At 42.5% G+C, this 23,720-nt stretch overlaps 1 protein-coding gene and 1 long non-coding RNA gene across 5 annotated transcripts in view; one reads left to right on the top strand and one right to left on the bottom strand.

Annotated features, from left to right (window-relative positions):
• Positions 1-21,207, bottom strand: part of Tbpl1 (TATA-box binding protein like 1) — a 26,968-nt gene extending 5,761 nt beyond the window's left edge. Inside the window, exons 1-2 of one of the 4 annotated variants that reach the window (XM_048425498.3) lie at positions 21,124-21,207; positions 2,048-2,226 (exon numbers count right to left, since the gene is read on the bottom strand). In XM_048425498.3, coding sequence (XP_048281455.1) covers positions 2,048-2,182 — 135 coding nt within the window. In that variant the 5' untranslated portion in view covers positions 2,183-2,226; positions 21,124-21,207. Of the gene's footprint in view, positions 1-2,047; positions 2,227-12,379; positions 12,521-20,447; positions 20,709-21,123 lie in introns of those variants that run through there. The other 3 variants (XM_085689229.2, XM_048425496.3, XM_048425497.3) reach the window with 3 other exon arrangements.
• The window catches only part of LOC148123556 (uncharacterized), a 21,232-nt gene continuing 18,348 nt past the window's right edge, over positions 20,837-23,720 (top strand). Inside the window, exon 1 of the long non-coding RNA XR_015739164.1 lies at positions 20,837-20,973. This is a non-coding gene — a long non-coding RNA (uncharacterized LOC148123556). The remainder of the gene's footprint in view (positions 20,974-23,720) is intronic.

Raw genomic sequence — 23,720 nt, 5'->3', positions numbered from 1 at the left:
GCAGTAAAATGATGGGGCTGGAGAGATGGTGTAGAGCACTGGCTGCTTGGCCAGAGGACCAGGGATCATTCCCAGCACCCACATGGCAGCGCACAACTGTCTGGACTCCATTTCCAGGGGATCTGACACCTCCACACCAATGCACATTTAGTTTCTAGTTATAAGAACTTGAGATAATTTACCTAGGGTACACTGGCATTTAGTTTTTAGAACTTAAACTGGGTCTTGAAATACATTCCTAACTTAAAAAAAGTTTGTGTGTGTGTGTTGTCGATGATATATGTATGTTCATGTATATGTTTGTGCAGGCGTGTACCTTGGTGTGTTTTAGTCCCTGCTCCCACTGAGATAGTCTCTCCTGTTACTCACTGGCAGGCTGCCCATGGACTTCCAGGGATTTCATCTCTGCTTTACTTCTCTGCACAGAACAACATTCATGACTGCATCTAGATTTACATGGGTTCTGGGCATCCTAACACATCAACTTTGTACAACATGTGATTTACCCACTAAGCCATCTCCTTAATCCTCCATTTAAAAATTTGTGAATAGTCATTTTACAGTGCTGGGTTTTAGAAGGCAATTTCTTTAATTAGTAAGTATTTCATGGACTCTCACCATATTCATGATCCATACTCTTTCCTTTCTCCCTGCTCCCACTTCAAATAGTCTTTCTTTTTCCAGTCCTCCTTTTAATGTATTACATATGTATGTATGTTGTGCTTGTATGGTTTATCCATTAGAAAACCCAGAATCCGCAAATTAGAGAAAGTATGTGATATTTATTTTTCTGAGTCTAGCTTATTTTACTTTACAGGGTGACCTTCATTGCATCCTTTCCCCAAGAAACGACATACTCACTGTACATTTATGCCATGTTTTCTTTACAGACATCTAGACTGATTCCGCAACGTAGCTATTTTCATAGACCCTCAATTTACAGTTCAGCAGTGTGTAAGAGTCTACCTTCCCCCAACCTTTTCTGTCCACGTCTTTGACAGTTGTGGTTCAAATGAGAATGACCCATAGGCTCCTATGCTTGAATACTTGATCCTCAGTTGGTGGAACTGTTTGGGAAGGATTAGGAAATGTAGCCTTGTTGGAAGAGGTGTGTCACTGAGGGCTGGCTTTTGGGATTCACAAGCCCATGCTATTCCCAGTGTCAGTCTCTCCCTGACCCCCAACTCTTCCTCATGCTTGTGGATCAAGAATGGGCTCTCAACTACTGTTCCAGCCCAATGCCTGCTTGCTATCTGCTGGATGCCTCCTACCATGAGGATCTTAAACCCCTGAAGCTGTAAGTCTCCAATAAACTCTTCTATAAACTGCTTTGGTCATGGTGCCTCCCAACAATAGAAAAGTCACCAAACACCAGTATTTTTTGATTAGATGAGATGGAATCTTGGTGTAGTTCTAGTTTGCATTTCTCACACTTCTAATGCTCATTAGCTGCACTTCTCAATATGTATTTTATCAAAGCCAGATGCACACCTACTGTCATTTATAAAGCTGACATCGAATCATGAAGATTTTGTTCTTTATTAATAACACTATCACTTTGAAATGTAATAGTTTCTTTGGGGAGGGGTGGTTCAAGACAGGGTTTCTCTGTGTATCCCTGGCTGTCTTGGAACTCAATCTGTAGACCAGGCTGGCCTCAAACTAGAGATTCACCGAACTCTGCCTCCCAAACACTGGGATAAAGGTGTGTGCCACCACCACCAGGCACAAATGTAGTAGGTGTCACAAAACATAAACTCTTAAATCTAGGTTAGAATATGAATTAGCAATTTATTATTAAAAATGTCTTAGCTAACTAAAATGGAACAGGAAATTTACATACAATAAAAATAAATATACTAGGATATAAAGCCACCAAGACTCAGAGTGAGTGGCCATCTTCATGAGAAGGGCCACTTCTACAGGGCTCCCTCGTCAATTCCAACTAACATGGAGCAAGGTGCTCATAAATTCCCTGTTCATATAGTATCATTCCCAGCACTGCCAGATCAGGCTGTATAGGACACAAGGAAATTCTGATACTTACTCCAACGTCACGCTTATAAATGACATTTGCTCCCTCCAAAGCAATCTTCCTCAAGTTCAAATGGCATCTTGTTCTAAAAACACAGACTACATTTGTAATTAGAATGTCCAATGCAACATCACTGTCTGCATCCATTGGGGTAGTTTAAAGACTTAGTTTTCCACCACGAAGATCACATCCTGGGAAATCAAACAAAATAAAGTCACTGAACTTAAATGTTCCACTAATTTGTTTTCCACAAATAATCTTAAAACTAAAATGCAAGAAATATAATTTCAAATATTACAAGAATCAAATCTCTTCTTACCACTAAAAATGCCACAATAGATATAACATATTATCTTTAAATAACTTTCAATCCTTAAAAATGAGATACTTTCACATGCAAGGATCTACCCCTATGTTCTAGGTGTGCTATAGTTACAGTAAGAATCCAAGAACATTACACTCAAGGGCTAGATTTTGTGGTCCCAATGTCCAGTTATTACTGAGTCCTTGCAGGTACAAGATAAAAAACCAGTATTGTATATAAGAATTCAATTATGTGACTGGCACAGTGGCACATGCTGATAATTCCTGCATTTAGAAGGCTAGGACAGGAGGCCTGCCCCAGGTTTGAGGCCAGTCTGGGCTACATAGTATGACCCTGTCTCAGAAAACTGAGAAATAAACACGTGTACAATCATATAGTATTCAAATCTATTCATCAACCACACCTTAATTTCACCGTAGTTTTCTTACGTGTTTGGACTTTCGTTTTCTTTTCAAGTATACATCTGAGCTTTCTTTAATCCTTGACTTAAGGTTAATGTATCCACATTTATAAGTAGAATTTTAAGTTATAATTATAGTATATATATGTATACACACATATATACACATACTTTTTGTATTGTACTGAGTATCAAGTCTCAGAAAAATTGGAGTAGTTTCTTATTATTTACAATTCTCTAGAAAACAATATAAAAGAGTTTATTTTCAAAATATTTGAACCTGTCATTTGCTTGAGATTTCTCGAAAACTAGTTTTATTCATTTTGAAAACCAGTATTGTTAACAAGTGTTTTAGGACAACTGAAGTCTTCTGTAGTTGTGCTAAATTAAAATTATGTATCTTCTACTTTTTAATTTCCAGTGTATAGAATTTCTCCTGCTTTCTTACTGGTCACTACAAGCCCTGGCCACCGCAGCACTCACCGCTGTCTCTGGTGTGGCTCCCCCATGCTTCTCTGTCTCTCACACATTGCTGATGTCCTTCTGCTCTGGCTGAGTTGATCCTCTCCTGATTTTTTCGGCCCATGCTTATCTTCTCTCCTAGATTTGCTCAACTCATTTCCTAATCTCTTACATTGAAAAATACTTAAGCTTGAACTTCTCCTCTCTACTTTGTATAAACATCGAAGGCCACTATTACCTGGTGTGGGTTACTTTATTTGTTGTATGTTTTTATTGCCCGTCAATTCTAATAGCATTTAAAATTTTCTGTTACTGTTTTTCTTGATGAATTATTTTGAGTAACAAAATTTAATATATGTATGAACTCATGGAATTGCTGAGAATTGGTAGTGACTGAGCCAAGCAGAGAATAAGTGAGATTATACATAGACATTGGTAACAACACAGACATGCTGTCCACATCTAAAAGGGACTTGAAATATATTTTATGTATGTGTGTGTATAAATCTTATGTCTGTGTGCCACGTGTGTGTAGGAGTCCCCAAAGGTTAGATTCCCTTGGACCTGGAATTACATGTGGTTGTAAGCCACCATAGGGGTGCTGGGATCTGAACTCAGGTCCTCTGCAGAAGCAGTGAGTACACTTAGTCACTGAGCCATCTCTTCAGGCCCAACAACTATTTTGTGAACAGTATAAAATACAAATGCTTAGATGGAGGTTCATGCTGTATGTTAGTGTAGGGACAGCTCAAAGGTGAAGAGCACTTGCTGCTCTTCCAGAGGGCATGAGTTCAGTTCCCAGCACCCATATCAGGAAGCTCCCAGACATCTGTAACTCCAGATCCAGGGGAACCAAGGGCTTTGGCCTTGTTGACACCTGTACACACAGACATTTAACTAGTATGGGATCCTGATGGGAGTTCAGGTTGTTTTACATATGTAAATATATAGTGTATATATATATATATATATATATATATATATATAAATGTTAACTTCTTTATTCAGAAAATTAGCACATTATATTTTCCCCCCTCCTTTTCAGTAGAATCTGGATTTCATTTTTGTTTTTTGAGCAAGGCTTTTATGTAGCCTAGGTTGGCCTTAATGTACCTGAGGATGAACTTGAACCTGTAATCTACCAACTGAGCTATATCCCAGTCTTGAATCTGAATTTATTTACTTGTTTATTCGAGACAGGGTTTATCTGTAGCTTTGGAGCCTGTTCTGGAACTACCTCTTGTAGACCATGTTGGAACTCGCAGAGATCCCCTTGCCTCTGCCTCCCGAGTGCTGGGATTAAAGGTGGGCTCCACCACCATCCAGCTTTGAATCTGAATTTTTAAATCAATTAGTACATGTTAGAGTTATTGTTAAAAAATTCAGTTATTTCTATTTTTAAGTATCAACAACTTGCATATTCACTACCGAGGATTTACATTATAAAATGACTTGATCACACATTTTGTCTCATTTTTCAAGTAACCCCCTCGTCTGAGTTTGATTTGTCAAATATCTCCAAATACAGTGTTTAAAATTACAGCCGTCCTGTTTTCCTGAGATGCCATGTTCCCAGCAGTCTATACAGTGTGTTGTGGAAACAGGCCTTCCCCTGTGCAGTGACTGTATGTATGGACAACAGAGCCTGCCCTGTGTAGAGACTGTATGGACAATACTGCCTCCCCACCCTGTGTAGGGACTGTATGGACAACACAGCCTGCCCCGTGCAGAGATTGGACAATACAGCACCTATATCTAGGTCTCTGGCTTTCTAGCCTGGTGGTTGGTATTTACTGCAAAGTTACTTCAGCAACTGCAACCTTGGATGGTGTGGAAAACACTGCCACCTCTCGGCTCTGATGACAAATTTTCCACACATTTTCCACGTGAATTTAAACTGAGAGGCCACAATAAACACCATCATAAAAACAAAGCAAAAATAACCTAACATCCAATGGAGGACCAAAAAAGTAAAACTAAATAAATCTGCTCCTGCACAACAGAAGAATCTCGCTACCCCCAAGAGACTAGCATTGCAGCTGTGGATGTTGGAGTAGCCTTGAAGACTTGATCACAAAAGTAGCATCCATAATCTGAGAAGTGGCAAAAATAGGGCAAGACTGTAACAGACCAAGTTACAGCACCACACAGTCCCAAGAGAGCCCTCTTCCCCAAGTCAGACAAACTAACCCAGTTCCAGACCAACATTGTATTCTCTATCCCAAACAGTAGATGGGAAAACATCCATCTCACTTCCTGATTCCACCACACTACCCAAGAGTCAACAGTCCCCTGAAAACAAGACAAAAAAAATCTTATTTTCCCTTAAAAGAAAAAAGCATGTTCTTCCCCCTCTCTGAGATGCAGCATCAGCTGCGGAGGAAGGCTCTGTCATGATGCCTGCATTAGTTTTGTGACACTGGTCAGTCACCAGCTCTCTCCAAGTCCTCAGCTCCTCTTCTGTGACCTGGTGATACTATATGTACAGCAAAGGGAGGGTCAAGTATCACTATGAAGAACACAGTAAGTAGCGTGCTCCAAAGCTGTCAGCAGAGTTACAGTAAAATATGGTAACTGAACATTTTTGAAAGGGCTGACAGAAAATTCAGTCATTACAGTAACAGATGAAAAGAACCAGATCCTAACAGGTTAGGCAGGGGTCAACAAACAACAGTCAATGGACCAGTACCTAGTTAGTAAAAGTTTTCCTGGAACTCAGCCATGCTCCCGTTTCCATAGTAACTACAGCACAAGCCAATGGTTCTAAGTAAGACTCACAGGCCTAAACTATTTATTGTGTGTCTCTAAAAAAGTTTGATTCCTTGGCCAATCCACTAAAGTACACCAATAAAATACTTAACACTGAAAAACATAAAGTCTACCTTTAAAATTAAAAGTAACAAGAAGCATCCATGTAAAAAGTCTTTGAAAAACCAGTATAAAAAATATTTAAAGGGCAGCATCAATGTTCTATGCAGATCTAATGGATTCAGGTGATGCTAGGGAATTACCGTGAATTTTGTTAGGTGAGATACTGAAGTGATCACGCAGACATACACAATGATTTTTAGACATTTACACAAGTATTCAAGAGAGAATGTTATATATATGATCAACTTTAACTTAATACACAAATTCTTCCATATCAAAGCCCAGTAACATGTTTTCTGGGGTCCAGGTGTGGTGCGGGAGAATTGTCTGTAATCTGTCAGTCATATTTTAAATAAATGCTGATTGGCCAGGCAGGAAGTATAGGCGGGAAAACCAGACAGGAAGTACAGGTGATGCAATGAGAACAGGAGAATTCTGGGATGCAGGACGCTCCCTCCACCATTCCTGCCCAAATCAATGAAGAAGCAATATGTGAGCTGACAGCTGAAAAAGGTACCAAGCCATATGGCTAACATAGATCAGAATAATGGGTTAATATAAACTACAAGAGTTAACAAGAAGAATAAGTTAACAGGCAAATCAGTTTTATAATCTTATGGAATCCTCTGTATGATTTTCTTTGGGGTATGCTGGTTGTGGGGTGCCAGGTGGGACAGAAACCTCAACAAGCAGAACCCTTCATGTTACACAGGTAGCTCTCAATGTCCGAAATATTGCCACACAAATCTATTCAAAGATGAGTGTCTAAGGGGAAAAGATGGAGACATAATAAAGACAAATTCAGGAATTATACAGACAACTCCATTTAATTCCAGAACTCTTGTCATTTTAGATATATCACCTCAAGGATAAACTTCCTATTACTCCCTTTACCCCACCTTCCTGTTCGAGGGGCAGCAGGGGGGAAAGGGGCCACAGCACTGCCACATAGGTGAACTGAGACCTTTAGCTTCTCTGGCAGGTGACATTCTATCATGAAGTCATTCCTGTACTTGTCTCAAGAGCTTATACCTTAGGCATCAGTACTCAAGATTAAGGTTGTTGTTGGTGGTGTTTTTTTTTTTTTTGCACAGCAATGCAAGAAAAGAATTTATAGTATGCCTGGACTCACACAAAAAGCCAAAGGCTATGTCACCAGTATTACATAAAACATTGAGTAAGTGCTGAAGCAAACACTGCTCATTACATTAAACAAAGTTAATATTCACTATGCATGCGCATCTCTTCCTACTAACTGTATTTCTTATTCTAAATGTAAACACTACTACCTGTAACCCAGCACCTGGAAGATCATTGCAGGTTCAGGGTCAACGTGGGCTACACAAACTGAGACCTGCCTCACAAACAAACAGTCCAAAGACTGGAAAAAGGTGACATTCATGTAGATAACTTGCAACAAAATGATTATCATGTTTTTGTTTGTTTTTTAAATACTCTACAGAGAAGGCCAGAGAGATGGCTCGGTAGGTAAAGGCTCTTGCTGCCACCAAGCCAGACAATCTGAGTTCCATTCCTGCGCCCCACATGGTAGAAGGAGAGAACTCCAGCCAGCTGTCTTCTGTCTGACCCCACACACTTCACATGGCTATGTGGGCACACACAGATAAATACATAGAAATGAAAGAAGATTAAATGTGATAAAACTCCAGAGAGTTACAGAGACTATTTCTTATTAAAAATAATTCTCTGGATTGTTGGCACCTATCTATTGAAAATACACACAAAGCAACATAAATATAAGTTTATTTAATGCTTTAGTCAATGATATCTTTAGGCAATGGTTTCTAAAAGGCACTGGGAGAGATTTAAATGCTGTTCCTTTTCTGGATGAGATCACTACTAGGAGAGTCCCCTCCAGGCTGTGCAGCTGACTCCTGGGAGCTGTGGCTTGCTGCCACTACCCTGCATCCCAGGACTGGATTTTACTATAACCACTGCTAGCCAGGGACAAGAAATTTAAACTTGAATATGCTTTCTACAGAATACAGGTTTTGTACCTTTATAAGATGAACCAAGAGCCATCCACATTTTATTAAACAAAAATTTAAATTTGGGGGTTCAAGCCTAAAGATATACCAACTCCTTACTATGCACAGACAAAATTTATCTTAGATATATTTCTTAATATTTTAAGTAAACTCTGTGATAGTTAATCTCAATTGTCAACTAGATGGCACCTAGCATCACCTAGAAGATGTGCCTCTGGGCAAGATGGGAGGGATTACCTTGACTGGGTTAACCAAAATGGGTGCCACTAAGGATGGCACCATCCCCAGGCTGGACCCTGGACTCCTTAAACAGGAGCAAGGAAGGTGAGTGCAGCGCTCTCCTCAGTCTCTGGCCTTGGGCAAGGATGTGATGTGATCAGCTGCCCTAAGCTCCTGTAGCTGTGAATTGTGAACCAAAAGAAATCTTGTCTCCCTTAGGTTGCTTTCAGAGTAGTCTGTCTAGGCAACAGAAAAGGAAAGAGACACTGTCTGTCTTTCCCAAACTCTCTCTATATGAATGTATGTATTTTCACCCCTTTTTGAGACAGAGTCTCAGTAGATAGCCCTAACTGCCTGAAACTCATTTTGTAGACCCATCTGGTCTCAAACTCACAGATTCTGCCACTGTTTCCCAAGTGGTGGGACTAAAAGCACATGCCACCACACACCGCAATGCAATTAAAAAAAAAGCCATTTCTGATTATATATGAAACACTCAAAAGGAAAACAAAAGTCACCCATAACCATAATCACTGTTAAGTTTATCTAGGCTGTTGAATTCATATATTTATCTGAGCATATTAAACAAGGCTGTGATCATACACAAGTGCTATTTTATAAAGTCACGAAGGGATTTTATAAAAAAGTTTTGGCAAGGGCTAGACATGGATCAGTGGTTAAGCACACTGGCCTTTGTTTCTCCCAACTATACGATGGGTCATAACTGTCTGCAACTCCAGTTGCAGGAGATCTGCTGCCCTCTTCTGACCTCTGTGGGCTCCAGGCAACATGGGTGATGCACAGACATATGTGCAGGCAAAACAGTCTTAATACAAAATAAAGCGATGAAGATGACAATAGTACCTTCTGATAACTTGAGATACAAAAAAAATAGCAATACCTAATAGCTGATTTTCCTGAGTATTAACGAGGATAAACTCTTTAAAGGCTGCTAATCACTTAGATTTCTTTGAAGTTAACTGTTTTATATCGTTGGTTCATTTTCCTTATGCTTAAAGCTCTTATATGTAAATATGAGCCTGCTTAATGTATTCCTCCTGCTGAAAATGAGTTCAATGTACTAACAAGTTTAGACCACGAACTATTAAGACCTGGAGGAAGGGCCATCATGAGGAGTGGGAAGAATTAAAGGGAGAAAACTGGAAAGGCGGGGATGGGTCAAATTCTGTCATCTTTGCCATGTTAAGGATTTTCGTATTTGTCCCAGCTGCAGTGGTGCGCTAGCAGAGCAGGGTGGGGAGAGAAGTAAATCATTCCCACTTTGCAATGGGAGGACAGAAGAGGAGAGTGGTGAGGAAACCCGGTCAGCAGTTCAGGGAAGAGTGGACCAGACTGGCACTGGGCGACAAGGAAAAGCTCAAGAGACAAGGCAAACAGGGCTTTGTGACAGACGCAGGCACAAGAAATGGGACAACTGGAGGGCGACTTTGGGTCTCTGGCTGACACTATCATTGACTGACACTGAAAGGAAGGTCAGATAGCCCCAGAGAGGGAAGAATGGGGAACAATCTACTTGGCCATTTTGAACTCCAAAAGGTTGTGAGACATCTGAGGAGATACAGAGCCAGTCTCAGCAAGGCAACTACCTTTCAGGCAGGTCTTGGTCTGCATTAGAAACGAAAATCCAGAAACTCTAATATGGAAAAAGTTTTTAAAAAATGTAATTGAGAAGTCTGACACACAAACCAAAGTCAGAGCATCCTTATTCTGAGTTGTGTTACCAAGTTACTGTGCACCGGTTACAGACATTTCCAAACTGAAGCCTTTCCAGTGAAATCTGTCCTGTTTGATGTCTTCTTGGTGGACAGCAGGCTGCTCAGAAGCACAATCTAATTCTTTTTCTGTATCCTGGCCTTGGCATGGTTCCCAAGGCACTCTACACATTCAATGGAGTTTAACTGTTCTCTCACGCACACAAGGTGCACAGAGCTCAGCCATTACTCAGTTAAGGCAATCTCTATGAGCCACATGGCTGGGGAAGGTACTGAGGCAGGTGCCCTGGTGCTCTCATGTGTAAAGCAGGGCACACGACCTCCCAGAGTGACAGGCCACGTGCCACACTGAGCGCGGTGCCTACACTGAATGCACATGGTTAAGCATTCAGATTGAACTATTCTTCCTGTTCTATAATTATCTCCTTTCTTCCTCTTCCATGAGCAGAGAAATGTTCAAAAATGGAAATGGTTTCTGGTGATTCATTATCGTCTTCAAGCTTTGGAACACAAAAACACTTCATGTGTCTTCAAATTTAAAAGCAGAAAACAAAGCATACAATTTTGATGTGTCTGATCAATAAAATTAGTATGGGGGAACCTAGATTTAGCTACAGATTTAAATTACTCTGGCCTTAATAAAACTATTTTAAATCAAAATACATGATGACTACCGGCTTTTGGACAGGTCTAGGTCTGACTGGGAATGAAATGGTTGGTTGAGAAGCAGGTGTATGTGGAAAGTGGGCAGGACTGTCAAAGACTAAAATAATTGTTCTGCTAAACTTTATTTAGGTTCCTACAGAAGCCAGAAAACTCTATATACTACAGGTTTAGGCATTAAATTTGAAAATTAAGCTTAGGCTGTTCATTTAATATAAAGGTACTGATTCTCTTGAGCGGGTCTTCCATGTGTCCCTATTTCCACTGATAACAGACTATTGTTTGAAACATTAAGAAGGGATGGGGTGGCTCATTCCTGCAATTCCAGAAACCAGAGACAAAGAAGGGTTTCCTAGAGCTGAGGCCAGCCTGGGCTATAAGGTGAGTTCCAGGCTATTCTGGGCTACAGAGTCAGCTACTGTCTTTTCATAGCTCTGTCTATTCCTTAAATCAGACATTCTTCTGGAAGTCTACAGTAGCACCTGAGAAGTTAAATTAATAGTTGGGGCAGTTAGGAATGCCCTAAAACTGAAAAGAGAACCTCTGTGTGCTTGGAGGTGTTACTGTTTCCTTCATATTTAAAAAAAATATGTCATAAATCTTAGTCCTCCTGGCATTTTCTGGGCTTCCAGCTGCTATCTATGAACTTTATGGTTGGCTCCTATGTCAGTCTTGACTTACTACAGACTTAATTTCACATTTCCAACTATCTACTAGGTCTATCTATTAAATTAAACCAACTCACCCAAACAAAAGTCACCAATCCCATAAGAAAAAAATTGACTTTGCTTCTTCTAGTGTTTATGTACAGAGTTACTATCCAATATTAATTTATCCCAGTTAAAAATGTTAGAATGTTCACTTGTGTGTTATCCCAGCACTCTGGAGGCTGAAGCAGGAGGACTGTCATAGTTTATGGCTAGCTTGAGCTACAGACAGAGTTCCAGGTTAGCCTGGGCTAGAGTGAGCCTGGATGAAGCCCACACCCCTTCCCAGCAAACTCCAGAGCTCTCCTTGGCATATCATTTTCCTCTTATGTTAACTTCGAATCTAGCTTCTTTTCTGTGTCCACAGCAACGCTTTTATTTTGGGATTCTTTTGCACAGCATTATGGCAAGAGCCTCCTACTAGAACTCTTCTGTGTTTGCAACGTCTAAAATCTAGTCCATCTACCAAGTAACTACCAGAATTATCTTTCTAATTGTGCCACATTCCTACTTTTTCTTTTAAAAAAAAAAAAATCTCTTGACTCCCTGAGACAAACAAAATAGGATCTAATCTACTTGGCTTGGAATGCTGTGTGCTTCCCACCTCCAATTTTCCTTTTATAACTCAATCTACTTAAAACGCACCCTTACAGCCTCTACTTTATAGCATACCATTTGTAACGGCATATCTCTTTCTGCTCGTCTCCGTTCCTTCAACTAACAAAATCTTACTCCAACTGCACATTTAGTACATAACTAAAGTCAACCACACCCTGTGGGATTCACTCAGAGAACAATGGTCAGGGGTGGAAGCCCCTCAGCAGTTATAGTCTGGTGGTAAAAGTAGACAACAAATAGGCCAGCCATGAAAATAATCAGAAAGTGTCACCTAGGAATGAACAAGATGATGAGAGGTACTTGAGGAGAAATGGTCCAGGGAAAGAATTTCAACTACCTTTGGAAGCGAGACCCTAAGCAGCCTGGAACTGGAGGTCGTCTCAGCAGAGTACTCAGCCAACGAGGGGATCTCTCTGCGTTCTGTCTACTAGATTGCAGATTCAAGATCTCTTGAGAAAAGGCTCAATTTAAATGTCTTTAGCTCTTGGATCAGTAACTTGGCTGAACACTTTTGGAACAACCTAAATAATCGAAGGACTGGGGGCAAATGGAAAGAACATATTTTATTCAAGGTGGCAAATAAATATCATAGAAATTAAAATCTAGACGTATTTAAAACAAACAGTAAAACAAGAGGCAGGTATTCTCATTTATGTACTGCACTTTTAATATGCATTTCCCCCAGGCCCGACCCTTCTTCATTTCACCCAAGGACCCCCAGGCATCTCTTAAGGTATTCTGTAATAGCTTCTGCTATGTAATATGTAATAGCATTCTGCTCACCACAGAATGACTAACCTGTCAAGTCTCTTTCAGGGTGCTATGCAGTTCATAGATAATAGTCTTATTTCTCTATTTAGACAAAGTAACACAGTTCCACTGCTAGGCATGGTGGCCCTCAAGTGTAATCTCAGTAGCTGGTGAGAACAGAGGATCACTAGTTCAAGGCCAGTCAGGGATACAAATCAAGATCTCACCTTGACCTCAAGACAGACAGACAGACACTGGTTTCAGTCATCTGAAGCTCTTCTAATTTTAACAAGTGAAAAACAAAAAAGCTACAATGGAGGCACACATTTCTAACACAAATACTCGCTGCTTCTCAGAGACATGTCTGAGATATGCCCAGTCTGTGTGCTAAAGCCTACCACTCCGAGGCCTACAATATGTAGTGTCATTTCTGCCTTGCATCCTAGAGGCAATAACAGGTTGTGCATCTAAACATACCTAAACACAGAAAAAGTACAGTAAACATCCTAGGTGACAGGAAGTTCTCAGTTCCATTACAATGAACACCATCATATACATAGTCCATCAGTAGCCACACCTTCATCAGATGGCACAGGAAACTGCCCAAGCAGGGCTGCACAGCCCTGAGATTTTAAATTACTGCTGAGCTGTAAGTCTGCCATACTGGAACTCATGGTAGCAACATGCTGCTAAGAAGATGAGAGAATTATTCATATTGACTTTTTTTTTTTTGCACATGTTCTCATATAGAGACTTCAACTCACTATGCAGCTAAGGATGACCTTAGACTCCTAATCCTCCTGCCTCCACCTCCCAAGTGCTGTGATTACAGGCATGAGCCATCATGCCTGGCTCATCCAATATATGCTATGCCATAGATCATTTTCCTTGAGCCTCCACAACACCACAGAACAGAGAACCTTTTATAGTAGCCCACCATATCTGCTGAGATCTATAAACTGGTGACAGCCTTCTTCAACATGGCTGTGCTTCCAGGACCTCCTTAAGCATGAACAGCAAAGACCCTGGGATGTGGCCAGCCCACGATCAACTCAAGGCTCCTGAGGACACAGGTAAGGAGCTGTACAAGATACACAGCAGCTATAAGCAAGACAGCGAGAAAGGCTCTGGGGCTCCAGAGAACAGTCTGGCAAATCAAAGGAATGGGGTGAGTCCTGGTCCACAAAAGCTTCAGTTCACTGTGAGTTATCTGAGGTTCAGAGAAACCATAACCCATCTTCACATACGCAGTCTGGGTTATAGATTAGCTTTATATCCTCGTATCTGTACAGCAACATCTGGTCCACAAACAGTCTGGTGGGAAGAACACCGGGGAAACACTAATGGTGTGTCAGAACTAGCTGAAACCCAGCAAGTTTTGCTGTAAAGAGCCAACAATGACATATTGGAGCCAGTCAGTCAGTCTCTCTTGCCATTTACCCTTCCTTTCTGAGACAGGGTATCAATTTGGAGCCCTGGCTAGCCTGGAACTTACTATGTAGATAAGGCTAGCCTCAAACTCAGATATCCACCTACCTCTACCTCCACTGGATTAAAGGCAAGAGCTAACAAGCCAGGCTCAGGACTTGCATTCTTAGAAGTATTCCAACACTGTCCTCAGAGTATCTAAAATTAAAGGAGCTATAAACCTATACGGGTTTTTGCTGGTGTTGTCTGGTTTTGGCATAAAAGTCACAATCATTTCTTCTCACCTCCCCCACAATATATCTGAGATCCATTCATGTGGCTATGAAAACAGAGCTAACACAATTCGATCAATACAGGGTGGATTCAGAATGATCTAGTTGCTCAACTAAATCAACAGGAGCAACCTGACTTCACTTCCGTTAATCAAGAAAACAAAAGTCTTATCTCTGTATATAAACAGATTTGCTAATCTCATGTAAAATGTAACTGAAACATGGAAAAAATATGGAACTCTACTGCTACATATTTAAAACATTATACACCTTGCTTATTGTTATTTGTGTGTGTGCATGTGTGCGTGACAGAGAGAGAGAGACAGACAGACAGACAGACAGAGAGTCTTGAGGATTAAACTCGGCCTCACACATGTCAGGCAATAACTCCCACTGAGTTGAAGCATTATGATGGTATAGTATGTATCTTACAAAAATATTACTTTAACAAAAAAACAGGACTCAGATATTCGACAAAATAGAGGACAAGAGTGTGATATCCTTTTTTTTTTTTTTTTAAAGCAAAACCTCTTTTTGATACAAGGTCTTGCTCTGGCTGGCTAGAACTCAGTGATCCTCCTGTCTCAGTCTTCTGGATACTGCGATTACAGGCATGCTCCAACAGCCTCAGCTAACTTTTTTTTTTTTTTAGCAGTTTCAAATGTTCAATTAAACTAAAAGACTTGGACTTAACCTTAAGTTAGCTATCTTGATAGTTAACTATAATTATCAAATTATTTCTCTGATTAGGTAGCCTCAATGTTTGGTTTGAGCATTACCACAAAAGAAAAAAAAGTTGTTCAGTTGTAAAGCCTCTGTAATCACTGGCAGAGAGCAACAGCTTCAGCTACTTCTAAATTTCTAAGAAAGCTACTGTTTTACAACAATTATAGGGACAAGGAAAACTCAAATGACTGATATGGGCACTAACAAATCTCAAGTTTATCACCAATTAAGGTATACAAGTAAAAAGAATGTCTTCTAAAGAAAGACTAATTCTGCTAATGAATCAACAGGGCTATTCCTTTTATTCAGAAGTACTATACAGCAAAACAGTCGGGTCCACAGGGAAACAGCATTTCAATAGCTGTAACCCAGAGCCAGACCACGCTTTGTTGGTCTGCCTTTACTTAGTCCATCTGCCATAAGTGATAACCAGATGCTCGGATGACAATTACAGATTTTAGAGAGCAGCCTCCCCCACCCTGCCCTGCCAACACACACACTAAAACCTAACAGCAGAGATGAGTTCAATAGCCGGAGATCAAAAGGAACTTCAATAATGTAACAGAGTCCGGAACAAAGGGAAGGAATCAAGCGATCTGATGGTTCCCTTTAACACTGAGGAGCAGCGCGGCTCACAACACCTGCTCAAGTGCTTTCTTAGTCCTCACAGCAACCCTTTAAGTACTTCAGACATTAACTCCATATTGCAGACAAGGAAACTGGGGCTTCGGGGGTGAAAGACACTTCTCAAATGATGTCATATCACTAACAAAAAGCAGAACTGTGATGTTGAACACAGGTGGCTGCGAGGTAGGCACAGTCCATACTCTTAAATGTTATACCAGTAACACTGAACCGATCCTGATCAAGTCACTGCATTACAACTAAGAGCAGAAGGAAGGCTAACCCCTTAGAAACTATTGAATTCATGTTTTACTTCTAAGATGCTATACATCTTCACCTGGTGAGTGAATCTTACCATCATCCAGGCCAATCTACATACAAAGCTGTCTTTCTTGCTAGACACCGTTAGTACTGTCAATCACAGGTCATGAGAAAATTCTATCCTTAACACTTCTGTCTTGTGTGTGTATGCACAAATGGGTGTGTTTATAGATATGCATGTGCTACAGCATGGAGATCAGAGGACAACCTCTTTTTTAAGACAGGCTCTCTTTTGAGTCACTGCTACCTATGCCAGGCTAGCTGGCCCACAGGTCTTCAGTTTCTGCAACCCTCTCAGCCATAGGCTTACAGACACACTACCTCATCTGGCTTCCTGTGGATTCTGGGGATCAGGCCCTCACACAGGCAAGCCAAGGGCTTTCCCCACTGAGCTATCTTCCCGGGCCTCAGTGTTCTTTTTAATGCTAGCACTACACTTACAATAAGCTATAGTTAAACTTTTGTACTGCAGAGGAGGGAGTGCACATGTTAAAGTTTCATTGACCTCATGTGAAAAGAGATCTAAACTGCCCAAGAGAATGCTTTGATGTAATTTTTGAACATTTAATAAGTTCCCTGTTTTCTTGCACAAATCCAGGCATTTAAGACAAATTATCTTGTTACCATTTAGTCACAAGTAAAACCTGGTGAGCAGAGTTGCCAATGTGATCTGATTAATGACATACTTCTGGAATCTTCACACTATAGGACAATACATACTCCACACCGCTTTCTAAAGGAAAGACACAATGCATCATAATACAAAAGTCACATTCGTTGAGATGTCTGGAAAGATCCCAGGTGTCTCGACAATCCTTGCATCTACCGCTCCAGCTGTGGTAGTCAGCCATTCTTTAAATTGCCTGGACTCATTAAAACAAAGTCCTAGTCATGGCTGACACTCTGGGTGCTTGGAACTTGCAACACTACACAGAGAAGTTGGACTGTTATTACACGGGGGGGGGGGGGGGGGGACTAGGTTCAGAAAGGTTCTTCTCTGGGTTCCAGCCCTCGTACTACAGAACAGCTCTCCTTCATCCACTAGAAAGCCCAAGTGCAATAGAAGTAGACATGTTATTTCCAATCCAGTAAACAGATTAATCTCCAAAATCCACATATAGAGGATACGAACACACAATATGATGATGACTCACAGTGCTGACCCTCTAAAAGCTGTGTTATGAGGCAGGATGACATCTGCACACCAACTATCACAATACCAACGAGTATGTAATACAATATCTAAAATTCAAATACACAAATTCAGTCAGTTGTGTTACCCATGTCTGTCACCTCTCTGTCATCTACACTTACACAAAAAGCACACTTGAAGTGGCACCAGTCAATAAAAAGAGGTGAAATAAAATGGAAAGAATTTTCAATGAAATTTTATAGTTCAAGTGTCAGCTAAAAATCTCAAGACACTAAAAGTTTTAATCTAGAGACATGATGAAAATTTTCTACTCTAAAGTCTTTCAAAATCAATTCAAGCTTTATTTTTCATAGTAATAATTTCATCACATGGTTGATGATGCAACAGAAAGAAATCAATCACCAGGGTACTCAGCAGCCTCCTTTGTTTAGAACGTCTCATGCCCACTCAGCAACATTATATAGAATTTGCAAACTCTTAAATAATGTCACATTTCTGATGAGAAATTACATATTCCAAAATATTGTTATGTTCCATGATCTGTTGTACTTTATAGCAAATTCTGCATGTTCTACTCATAGCTATACCTCCAAAAAATTTTTTCCTACTATTTCGCACCTGAAAAAAAATGTATGGAAATCACTTATGCACTTCCCTCAAAATTGCAAAATGTAGTTTTAGTCAAACATTCAGATGTAAAATGGTAAGAAAAGATGGTGTTACAAATCACTTTAGACTAAGAGCTACAAAAATCCTAGGTTTATAACACACAATAGGATCTATAATACCGTTTAATCCTTTAAAAAAAAGTGACTGTCTATAGTAACAGTAGTGCCACATGGGCTTCTTAACACCTTTAGGATGAAGAGCACAAATATTTTCACAAGGTTTATTTCAATATAATCTTTTGAGTTGGAATAGATTTCCAGCTAACAGTTATTCTGAAAGAACACAGACCTACCCACTCCAATTCTCCAAATAAAAGGATTCCTACGAAAATGCAACAAAGTTCCATTAATGAAAAACATACACAAGCCCAGAGCATGTGGTTTCAACTCCTTAAAAAGCAGAAAAAAAATACAAAAAGTATAAAAACTCAGTTGTGATCAGGACAGAAGGGAAAAGAGAAAGTAAGAACAGGAGAGTCTGGGCCAATACCACAGAAAGCAGAAACTGAACTAATCAAAGGAGGAAGCTAGAACTGACCTGCATTCGGGGACCACAGGAGACAGAGGTCTCGGCAAACGGTCCAGCTCTACAGGACTGCTGTCTAAAGGCAGTTCTGAGGTGTGTGTGGTGGGGGTGTTCCTTATACACACAGGTGAAGAGACCCCAGAGCTCAGTACCACAGCATCCAGTGGGGTGATCCCCAACCAGCCTCCACAGAAGAGACATACAGGAAGCAGCCTCACCATGGCTTCGAAAATACTGACTTTTTCATCTCAAGCATTTTAAAACCTAATTTGTTTTCCGATGTACAAATTTCCAATCCATTTAAAAAGAAACTGTTCATCTCCTTGTAAACCTACAAATACTTCAGCTAACAACACTGACCCAAAAGTCCTGGTTAGAAGCTTAAAATGAAAACACATGACTTTAAAAAAGTGTACCCGGTCTGGTTCTTGTTCAAGAAAGCACACAGCGGCAGATGATTACAGCTTCTGGCACTCATTTTGGGAGCACAGAGTATAGGAGAGGACCGGGGGTAATGATGACATCCTTTGGCTTAGGAGAAGCCAGGCTTAGCAAGGGACAAACTGAACCCGCGGTTGACACACTGCCTTTATGAATATCAGCGTTGTTTTCATCAGTAACCTTCAGCTCTGTACGAAGAGCTTTGTTCCTACTGACCACAAAAACGTTATTGCTGTAGAGCATGACCTTTCTTGTACCAGAGAAACTTCCCTTACCAATGGAAAATTCAGCCTTATTTTGTTTTCTGAGACAGATATATAGCTCAGGAAGACCTGGAACTTATTATTATGTACCCCAAGTGGGCCTTGGCCTCAAATCCTCCTGCCTCAGCCTCCCAAATGCTGGGATCACAGGCATGTGCCATTCCGCCTCATATAACGTGGTTTAACAAAGCAGAGAACAAGTAGTTCGTGACGAAGGGCTGAGAAGCACAAACTGATAAATATTTAACAGGGCATAGCCAAACCCTAAATACTTCTTTCAACCTGACTGTGCTTCACGTCACTTCTTGATTTGAATGGACTGCAATTTTCTCAAACTTGGAAAGAGACTGGAAATTACGGCCAGAAAACTGAATGCCCTTCTTACATTTCCCCTTTGCAATGACCTCAGGAATCTGTTATGGTTTCACAAACAAGTCGCAATTCTAAGGTATTCTTCTTAACCATAAACACACAAGTCCACACTAGTCACTGCCAGTGTCGCTCTAGAGCTGCAGGTGACAGATGCAGTCATAGAGCTCACAGATGTGGACCGGCTGCAGCTTGCCTCTCGATGCAATGTGCACACTGGCAGAGCCTGCAGATGCACAGCTCGGCAAAAAAGGAGGGTTTTCTATTTCGGTCATTTCCTATTTTATTTACTTTTAGGACCGGTCCTGACGATTATGAAGCGATTATCCCCTCCACTCTCATCCCTGCACAAACCCTAGTCACAATTCATTTTCTCTTCCCGCCTTCCAGATCCGTTTTCCCGAAGCCTAATTCGGCTCCTACTATTATTATAAAGCGGGCCTCCGGGCAAGTGACAGAAGCAAGAGGCGACCGTGCCGCTATTTGGGGGAGCCTTCGAGTCGCTGCACAGGGGCCGCCGCAAGTTTTCTGAGAAGCATCGGACCCCTCGTTGAGTAGCCTGGCTGGCCCCTCTTTTCCCCCCAGAGGCGGGCTCCATGACGGGGACCATCCCTGCCCGTCTTGCGCGGCCAGGCAGGGGCGCCCCACCCCCACCCCGTTATCCTTACGGGGATGCCCAAGCCGCCCGACCCGTCCTCTTCGCTAGCCGGTGGCCCGTGGCGCTCCCCTGCTCGGGTCCCCGCCCTGCACAGTCCACCGCAGCCCGGCCGGCGCGCAGACACCCCGCCGGCCGCTCTCCGGCCGCCCCGGGGCCCGCCTCCCCACTCAACCGCCCCCCACCCCAGGATCGCCGACGGGGGTTACCGTGGGAAGACGGGGCGGTCGCAGAGGACGCGGCGGCAGCGCTGCTGCCGGTTGCGTCGGACGCGGAGGAAAAGCTGGAGGACAAGGATGAAGATGAGGCGGGCCCGCTCCCCAGTCTCCATGGAACTCCCGCCCCGGCCCGTTGCTAGGAGCCCCCGAGGCTCGGGCTCCGTGTATCGTGCTTTGTTGTTCCGGGTACAGGGCGGCCGCTGCTTCCCCGCGACAATAAATAGACTAGACGCGGGGGGGCATCGAGACGGCGCGCGGCGGCTAGAGCGCCGCCAGGCCCGGGAGCTCCAGAGATCCTCGCTAGCCACTCACTTCCGGCTCTCGCTGCTCCCCTCCCGGCCCCATGCCCTAGTTCCGTTCTCCTTCCTCCTTCCTGGGGCTACAGGGGCGGCTCTTCAGCCCACGGGCTGATCCAGGCGGAAGTGGCCAGAGGGCGTTAGGAGCACAGGCTGCGCTTCCCTGAGGCTCGCCCGGAGAGATTTTTGAAGCCCTGGGTTTGTTTCCCAGCTGATGGCTGGTGAGCAGCATAGCCTAGATGGGCTTTGATGTTTTGTTGGTTTGCTTTGTTTCTTTAAACCGGAACCCATAGGTTTATACAAATAAGCTCAGCTAACAGTCGCGGGACCCAGGTCCTGACCCGGGAGGTGTCAGGGGTCCCCGGCCTTACTCAGCGAGGGCTCGGCGGGCCCTGCAGAAGCGTGTCCGTCGGGCGGCCGCAGCGGGGCAGGCTGGACGCTGGAGATGCACACTCGCCGGTTTGAACGGCCACACCGGGCCGAGTGCGCCCTCGGGACCCTCGGGGCGGCGTGAGCGGTGCTGCCCACGGAGCGAGGCTCCTAACGGCCTCGGAGCGCCGCCGCGCGGCCCGGCCCTCTCCCGCGCTGCCTGGCCTCGGCCAGTGGTGGTGGCCAGCGGGGCAGCCTGGATTTTGTAAAAGGCCACGCGAGTTGTGTTCCTAAATGGTTTGGCCTTTGACTGGGGCCACTTGGCCTTTTGAAAATGACTTGGGCTGACTTCTGAGGATTTGGGAGTACACAACCACTTGAGAATTTAATGATTTGAGCAGTAGCCAAGGATGCCTGTTTATCTTTTCTCCCTGCTCCTAAGTGTACACACACAAAAGCGTTTGAACATTTTAAAACCCAGTAGGACAGATTTGTTTCTGTTCTCATACTGATTTATTTTGGGGCATTATTGAATAGCTGTATCTTGTGTGGAATAGAATGGACAGGAAGCTGGGTGAGAAAGCCATGCCTGTGGAGACGGATTTTGACAGATCTCAAAGGGATGGGACTGGGACTAGAAGGAAAGGGGTGTTGAAGTGTGGCTAACCGCCGTGTTAAAAGGAACAGGGCATAACGAACACAGCTGGGAAGGAACCGCTGGAGATAAAGTTGGAGGGGGCTGAGACCTGAAACCATCTGTGCCTTACAGACAGGAGTTTGCATTTTCTTCCAAATGCTAGGGAAAGTGAGACTTTGTGCTGGAGGGTGACAGGGTATGATTTACCAAGGAAATGGCACCAGAAAAACGCTTCTTTTCCAAGGACTACTGTCCCTACTTAGAAGGCAATTTTACAACAATGGTGACTGATTCTAAGGTCTTTTTGAGATGCTTGCCTTCAAGGAGCCCAGCAGGATACCCAGAAGGCAGCAGGTCTGTTACTTTCAATCGCCTTTTATTATAACCAAGGAGCCTCTTTGTAGACCTGGATCGTCTCCCTGCTAGTTCTATTAGCTGTGGTGCTGATTTTGATTGTTAGCCTGATTGGATCATTCTTAACCCTAGATGATTAGTAAAGCTAACAGTATTTCTGATGGCACCTCCAGCGACAAATGGATTGCTCTCTCAATAGGTTCTTATGGTATGAGAGCATTATTTGGTGGTAGGTGAGGCCTGTTTGCAAGAAGTAGGTCATTGGCTATGTCTTTAGGTGATGTATCTTGCTCTAGCTCCTTCTACTACTTTTCTTCGTAGAAGGTTGGTGGGAACTCTTCTACCAGGCGCTCTGGCCATGATGGACTGACACCTTTGAAATCATCTTCCTTCCCCCTTTTGTGTACTCACAGACAAAAGTAACTATTATGACCGTCTCACATTAATAACTGGAATACTTCTGTACTGCCATGCTGCCCCATATACTGTCCTTCTGACCAAGAAATTCCCCTCTCGTCAAAGAAGCAAGCCAGTATGGTTTCTGCTCTTGTAATGTGCCATCATCTGGTGTGCTCAGAAGATGGGTGTGAAGTCACGATTTGTAGCCCATTTTAGACAAAGTACCTTCGTTAACACAGATACTGACACCTAAAGAGAAGAGTTACAATTGTCTTAACAGTGTGCTCAGCCCTCCTCATGTGGCAACCCTTTAATATAGCTTATGTCATGGTTACCGTAACCGTAAAACTACTTCGTAGCTATAATTTTGTTGTTAGGCATTGTAATATGTTTGGAAATATGTTTGGCATATTGGAAAGAGGTTTGGCAAAGGAGTTGGGACCCACAGGTTGAGAACCATTGCTGTAAGGGTAGCTCTCACTGAATCAAGGACTGATGGACAGTGAGTGGTACCCTATTCATTCTAGACCAGAAAAGCTAGCAAGCTCTTTGGTTAGATGCCTGTAACTGTAAATACAGACCATGATGGTTAATAGTGGCTGTCCTCTTGGTAGGGTTGAGAATCACTTAGGAGACAGACCTCTGTCCTTGCCTGTGAAGGAGTTTCTAATTGGGTTAACTAAGGTTAAATGACACTAAATATTGTTGTGGAATTGTTGGAGGAGTTAGGTTTTTGGTTCTCAGCCGCCCGGCTAGCTTAGACCCAAAATAATCACACAGAAACTGTATTAATTAAATCACTGCTTGGCCCATTGGCTCTAACCTCTTATTAGCTAACTCCTGCATCTTAATTTAACCCATTTCTAGTAATCTGTGCATCACCACGAGGTTGTGACCTACCAGCAAAGTTTCAGCTCGTCTCTCTCCGGTGGCTCCATGGCTTCCCTCGCTCTGCCTTCCTTCTCCCAGCATTCAGTCCAGTTTTCTCCACCTACCTATGTTCTGCCCTATCAACAGGTCAAGGCAATTTCTTTATTCATTAACCAATAAAAGCAACACGTGGACAGAAGGACCTCCACACCATGGAATATTTGAGTAAATAGTGATATCTTGTTTGTAATCTCATAGATAAACTTGCTGAAGATCAGAGTTCAGAGCTAAGTCACTAGCTAGACATAGAGGCCAGGCAGTGGTGGCACACACCTTTAA

This window comes from Myodes glareolus, chromosome 1, assembly GCF_982192425.1.
Source record: "Myodes glareolus chromosome 1, mMyoGla1.1, whole genome shotgun sequence".
In the NCBI taxonomy this organism is placed as follows: Eukaryota; Metazoa; Chordata; class Mammalia; order Rodentia; family Cricetidae; genus Myodes; species Myodes glareolus.
This window is presented reverse-complemented; position numbering and strand designations above follow the sequence as displayed.